Source organism: Triticum aestivum, chromosome 4D (genome assembly GCF_018294505.1).
Source record: "Triticum aestivum cultivar Chinese Spring chromosome 4D, IWGSC CS RefSeq v2.1, whole genome shotgun sequence".
Taxonomy (NCBI): domain Eukaryota; kingdom Viridiplantae; phylum Streptophyta; class Magnoliopsida; order Poales; family Poaceae; genus Triticum; species Triticum aestivum.
Window position 1 is genome coordinate 134128094 of NC_057805.1, and position 7058 is coordinate 134135151.

Genomic DNA, 7058 nt, shown 5'->3' on the forward strand with positions numbered 1-7058 from the left:
ACACAAGCCTGATAACTTGCATACGAATACCATGGTAACTTTGTCCTGAGGAGAAATCATGTGGTATATGTGAAGAAGTGGCAGTTTTCTCGGGGGTGGGCGCACAAGATGTGCGGGAAAAGCAGGTTTCTCGGGTGAGCCTGCGGGGTCGTTTGGGAGGAGGCGAGGTCAAGGGATCGTATGGTACTTTAAAATGAAAGAAGTAGAGGTGCGACAGTTTTGCTTAAATTAAAAGACGAATTTGTTACCGTGCATTTGCGGTGCGTGCGGATGTGATTTATGCCATCGCATCTGGCGTTGCTGTCGTGCCTGCTGGTGCTGGTCCTCTCCCTCGACAAGTTCCTCCTCCCCTACCTCAGGAAGCGCTGGCTCTCCGGAGGTGGCGTCGCTGCCATAATCCCCAGGATCCCGACCAGCCACTTCAAGTCGCAGCGATCCATGGCGGCCGCCGCCCAGTGGAGCGAGACAACCATGCTCGTCATCGACATGCAGGTGGGGTTTCCTCCCCTCTTGTGAAAGAATCCTCTTATTTTGGGGGGCTCTGTTCCTCTTGTTTGGTGGGTTTCCTTCCCCCACTCTACTTGTGAATTATTGCCGCAAACGGTGATGGCTTGCAGAAGGATTTCGTGGACCCGGCGATGGGCAGCCCGCTGCTGGTCGCTGGCGGCGAGGCCGTAATCCCGGCCGTCGCTGAGGCCGTCGCCGTGGCGCGGAAGCGAGGAATCTTCGTTGTTTGGGTAATTTTCTTTTCTAGTAGGAGTACTAGTTTGGCTCTTCTCAAACAGCAACATGCATATGAGAATCGAATTTACTGTTACTTATTATTACTGTGCAAGACGAGTCTAATATCTTGGCTCATTCTCCTAAGTGATTTCTTGGTCCATTCAGGAGTGGTCCATTTTAATTCGTGTTCTATGTAATCTCTTCTTGGCGTGGTGACACGGTTCCTATGCTGCTGCTTCCGTTCGGTTAGCCTTACAATTCTCCATGTATGCTTGACGAGGACGAATTCGCACGCGCACACCTAACAATGTACCAAGTCCCTGTGCGCTAGTACTAATTTCTTTGGCAAGTTCAAGAACGGTCTGTGGCAGTATGAGACCTAACAAATTCCTTGTGCCAAACAAATGGTCTCGTTCTTTCCAGAATCCACTCATTTTTTTTTTTAAATCCTGCTTTGCATAACAAGCACTCCCTATTAGTTGTGGCTGATTTAGTACAGCTTTTGTTTATGGATCGGAGGAAGCAGTACATAATGGTCTCGTTCTTTCCAGAACCCACTCGGTTGGTCTTTTGAGTATCCTGCTTTGCATAAGTACATAATAAATTACTGTTTCTTCTCCAATATTTTTTGAGCACAAAAGCAATTGTCACTGTTTGGGTCTCCACCATCTGTCGGCAATTTTGCATCAGATGGTGAGATGTTTCACTTTGGCCTCTACCCTGATTTGGTTACAAATTGGAGCAATTTCCTTTTTTTTTTACTATTTCATGTAGGGCAACAACTGGAATGATAGCATTGCAAACACAAAATTTGATGTGGGGCAATAGACATAGTATTATTCTCTATAATCGAAGTTTCCAATCAGGGCATTGTAGGGTTGCTGAATTAAGTGGTTGCTGGCATGCTTTATTTGTTTCATCTAAAAAAGCACAAAGTTGATTGCTGTCACATGTTTGCAATGGTATGGTGTTATATTAAAATCTGATACAAAACAAATACTCTAGCAAACATGTCTTTCCCATTTCTGGTAATATGCCGCACACACTTCAATTTTGAATAACTTCTCTTTTGCTTCGGTATGGTGTATGTGCAAGTGCAACTGATGAATTAATTTCTTCTTGGTTGTATTGAAAGCACATGCAATTCTGAATTCTGCTAAACATGCTTTCTGATACTAACTGGATCATGCATTTTGCAATCTGCAAGCTAACCTCTCTCTGTGTAGTCACACTTTCCCCCCTTTCTTCACAAACTAGTGTGCTTTAGAAAGTAGGCTAGAGTAATTTTAATGTCTAGGCGCTGTCACCATTCTTAGAGTTGAGGCGTCAATTGACGATGAACTATACTATGTAGGTTGTCAGAGAGCATGACCCTTCTGGAAGGGATGTCGAACTTTTTCGCAGACACTTGTACTCTGGAGGAAAGGGTCCAACAGTGAAAGGCTTGAAAGGTGCAGAGCTGGCGGACGGGCTTTTTATCAAAGAGGGCGACTATAAGTTGGTGAAGACGAGATTTAGTGCTTTTTTTGCGACACACCTTGATTCTGTTCTTAAAACACTAGGAATGAAGAACTTGGTAATTGTTGGTAAGCACTGATACACACTGACTGATATAAAAGTTATTTCTTAGTCTTTTTTTGTTTTGTTAGAACGGTAATTGATTGCTGTAATGTCTGTCTCTTTTCTTTAACTGTATCATTACTTGTTTCTTATGACTCCTTTTGCAGTTTATAACTTATCTCATGTTTTCAAATTGCATGTGATGGCAATAACTCTGCTCTTACGAGCGTGAATCCCATAAGGGGAAATTTGTGCAATGTGGCAATCTTCTTAAATTTTGCAAGGAACAAAGATTGTTTCCATTGCCTTGTTTTAGAACAAATATTGATTCCTTTGTTTATGCTTGATTGTCCAATATCACATTGGGCAGCTGCATTTATTGAGATGTGTATATGTGATGATTTTCAGGTGTTCAAACACCAAATTGCATCCGACAGACTGTCTATGACGCTGTGGCATTGGACTATGAGAAAGTTATGGTCCTTACTGATGCAACAGCTGCTGCAAGGCCAGATATCCATTTAGGTGAGTACTCTTCTTTCATGCTAGCCCTTCTATTTTACTCTTCACGTGAACTACTTGTAGAGCTGGCTCTTGGTGATTCCTTATGCATATGTTTAAACTAATGTTAACATGTTATTTGACATAAACCGGAAAAGCTTGAAATGTAATTTTTCCATGTTAATAAAATCCACGTGTGAAGATCCTTTGTTTCCTCTCATGGGGATGCACTAAAGAGCTACACTCAGTTGAAGTCATGGTATGTGTAGTAGCGCTGTCCAATTGATTTTCCCTATTGCATAGGTGTTTTTTGTTTAAGTGGCACAATCGAAACACTTTGTTACCAGAACACACTCACTCTGAAGTGTTGATCTGTGTCCATCATAATTTACTAAAAGAAAATTTTGAGTTGTTTCTACAAATGTAAGCAGACTATTTTGTTTCCAAATAAAAAAACATGGTATTTTGTAAAGAACAGAACTATAATGATGGCTCGTGTTGCTAAATGCAATCTTGCCATCTTTGATAGTCGAGAGAAAATGAATATACTTGTTAATTCTCTTTAATCTGTTTCCTATGATTTAGTTTAAGCTGTGACTGAAGGCATCTGCTTTATGTTACCCAGCAAGTATCAGAGATATGAAGACTATCGGCGTGGAAACACCAACCTTGGAAGAGTGGCGGCGTTAGGTTTCAAGGTGGTGTACTTCATTCTCGGCACCGAAGTGACATGCCTAGTGCAACGGAGTCGACAAACGCTCCCTCTCCATTTGGTCCTGACAAGTGTAATTATATTAGTATTTGCATATAACTTCTAATCCGTCCAACATAGAGTTAATCATACAGTGTCATGTGGTTTCCCTTTATATATAGAGGACTTAAGGCATGGGTATGGGTAGAAGCCAACTCCAAACCAAAACAGGGCAATTGAAGAAGGCAGGTGCTCGGATTATACAAATTTGATGTTTTGAAAACCGGATGCATTTTTAGATGTGAACGTGTACCATCATTTGCATGCCCGAAGGAAGGCTGCTATCGCATCGGCCTTCTTCCTTTTCGGTGAAAACTGAAAAGCAAATCGAATGCAAATCAGTTGCGATGGTTGAGTAATGTGTTCCATGTGTGCATCAGATCTCTGCCACGTCGTTTTTTTTAACATTAGTACAGGCACAAGCGCTCATATACGCGCGTATACACTCACCCCTATGAACGCACACACGCATACCCTATCCCTATGGATTTGAACCCTGGTGGGCTGGGGATACCACAGTCCCTCTAACCATTCAACCACAGGTTGGTTCGCCCCACGTCGTTTTTTCGGTTAACGTGATCTTGGAGAAGTCTTTTGGTATTATTTTTCCTTGCTTGTCTATGTACTAGGAATGACCAGAAAATTTCAGCTCTGTGCCATAGTGTTTTTTTGGGAAATGTTTTTTCGAAAAATGGAGGCTTACCCCCGGCCTCTGCATCATAATGATGCATGCAGCCATATTATTAAAATGTCACAAAGTATCACAAAGTCGTCAAAGTATTACAACTTTCAAGTGGAGCGAAAAAATAAAAATAAAGCAAAGCTCATGCTAACAATCACAACCGTGATGTAGACTAGTGTGGAGTATAGATTTTGACAATATGTTCTGAGTTTTGCTAAAGATTAGGTGCCCATAGTACATGGGAGGAGCGTCCGTAGTGCCGTGGGGATGAGTCGTGTTTGCGTGATTGCTTGTCCTTGACGGACTGATGTGCGCCTCAAATTATTTTAACACCATGATCATGTGGCAAACTTCTAACAATTTTATCTGCTACTCCCCTGTCTATAAATATAAGATATTTTGGATATTTCAATATGAACTACATAAGAACCGAAACGAGTGAACAAACACATCAAAATGCATCTATATACATTCGCATCAGGAAAAAGTTAGAACATTTTATAATAATGAATGGAGGGAGTACACCATTTGCCATGTTCTACTATTTATGACATGGCTAACATGACAATTCTCTCAACAGGCACGGTTCTCTTCCTATTAGAGCTTGTCATTTTATTGTTGCACATGATACAATCGAATGATAAGCCTCTCCATATATCAAATCACATGATACAGTCGATGATAAGCCTGCCGACAGGAAACGGCACTGACCTAGAGCTTCTGCTTCTGCTTCCGCCCGGTCAAGCCGCAAATGGCGCAGAGTGATGCAAATGACGAGCTCCTCCACGTCGTCCGGCTCTACGTCGCGCAACAGCGACTCCCAGTCGGCAGCGGCGCCGGATCCGCCGCCGGACGCTGCGATGCTGCCGTTACTCAGAATGGGAGTGAACTAGGAGGGAATGAGACGGAGAGAAGTGGAGTGGAGTGAGGGTTTGACTGCGGTCTAGGGTTCGTCCGGATGGGGATTTATGTAGGGTCCGGGTGGGCCAGGGTGGGTCGGTCCAAAGTGGTGAACGTGCTCGGGCGTGTACAGGCCTCCCCAAACCGCCCCAGATTTGGACTGGTTCAAGGGGTGTTGGTTAATCCAGACATCCGCGTCCGGTTTGGGGAGTCCGGCTCGGTCATGATTTTGTGACCGGGCGATTTTGTGACATCTCGCCGACATGGATGAAGATGTCGGCGAGATGTCAGACTCCACTTTGCCTTCCGCCATCACTAATACTGGCAAGTGGGCCACCACCTCCACATATGACGTCTACATGGTGGATACCCCCAATGACGGAGGAGGAAGCAGACCCCCCCCCCAGCGCCAACGTAGGGGTTGCCGTAACAAAGGTAGTAACAATGGCGAAGCAAGCCATGATGGAACCGGAAATGATGATACTGCCACCAACAGCAACGGTGACGATCCAATCAACGGGGACGGCGACCCCGAGGACGTCGATTGTTATCCGGAATCCGAGGAGGATAGAAGCTTGATCCTGATGAATTTGATGTTATTGAGGAGCCCCTTGAGACGCCTCAGCTCGAAACCTTCCACAGGCGGTTGGCCAGCATGGCCAAGAGCATTAAGCATAAAACCTAGTAGCTTAAAGCCGAACAGGACGAGCTTACCGATAGATGGGACGAGCTCCTCAGGGTCGAGCAGGATCTTGAGGACAAGCTTGCGAAAACCAGAGCCAATAAATTTTACCCCCGAAAAAATCTACTTCCAGAGCTTGACGAGGAGGGCAAGGACAACATGCTATCTAAACGCGACTAGGCCGAGCAACAAGACCGCCCACCTCAGGGCCGAGATAGGCTAGCCCATGGAAAGCAGAATATCCTTGAAGCCTCCTGGCGCCGAGGAGGATTAGATCCACACTAGTAGAAAACGAGCCTTTAGTCCCGGTTCCAGAGGGCCTTTAGTCCCGGTTCTGGAACTGGGACAAAACAAACGGTACTAATGCCCAAAACCTTTAGTCTCGGTTGGCTTACGAACCAGGACTAAAGGAGCTCCACGTGGCCGCTGTCTGGAGCTCCACCTTTTGAAATTTTGTTTTTCTGAATTTTTTTGAAAAAGAAAATTTTGAATTTTGAATTTTTTTTATTTTCAAATTTTGAATTATTTGACAATTTAATCTCTAATCACCCCTCATCACTGCTCAAGTATGGACCACTCATTCCAAATCGTCTAACTTTCCGGCTGGTCACCCATCCTCTCACTACCCCAGCCTAAGAGCATCTCCAACAGCCGCCCAACGTGCGGCGCGCTAAAAACTAGTTTGCAGCGCGCCCATCGCCTGGTGGTGCGGCGGGAAGCGCTGGCTCCAGCAGCCGCGTTAAAATGCAGCGCGCTCGCGTAGCTCCAGCAGCGCGCGCGACTCGCCGGCACATGCCATATGTTGCATTTTGGACACAAAATGAATTTCAAACATCACAAAACAAATACATGGCATAATAATTTAAATCACACAAACAAGTTGATGACTAAAAGTTCATGCCCACAACATCATCCAACCAAGTTCAAAATGCAAACTAAGTTCATGACACAAACGAAAGGCACATCAACAATCAAGCCTCGTCCTCGTCTTCATCCTCATCTTCCTTCGATTCATTTGACTCCTCCGAAGACGATTCTTCCTCCTCCTCTTCATTGTCGCATGCCGCATCACATGACGCTCGGACGGTGTTGGCAAGATCTTCAACGACATCTTCATGGGAAGGTGTGTGAGGCACATCGGAAGACATTCCGCCCATGGCGCCCGGAGGTGCACCCATGCCTCCCATGAGAGATGCAAAACTCATGCCTCCCATGCCGACCATGGCGCCCGGAGGTGCTCCAAAGCCACCCATGCCTCC

General features: G+C 45.0%; 1 protein-coding gene across 1 annotated transcript; it reads left to right on the plus strand.

Moving 5' to 3' along the window:
• Window positions 1-213: 213 nt before the first annotated feature.
• Window positions 214-3742, plus strand: LOC123096851 (probable inactive nicotinamidase At3g16190). The gene is made up of 5 exons (XM_044518646.1): window positions 214-492; window positions 618-737; window positions 2078-2309; window positions 2692-2808; window positions 3410-3742. The coding sequence occupies exons 1-5, from the start codon at window positions 280-282 to the stop codon at window positions 3472-3474; spliced, it is 747 nt and encodes a 248-aa protein (XP_044374581.1). The 5' UTR covers window positions 214-279; the 3' UTR covers window positions 3475-3742.
• Window positions 3743-7058: the final 3316 nt, after the last annotated feature.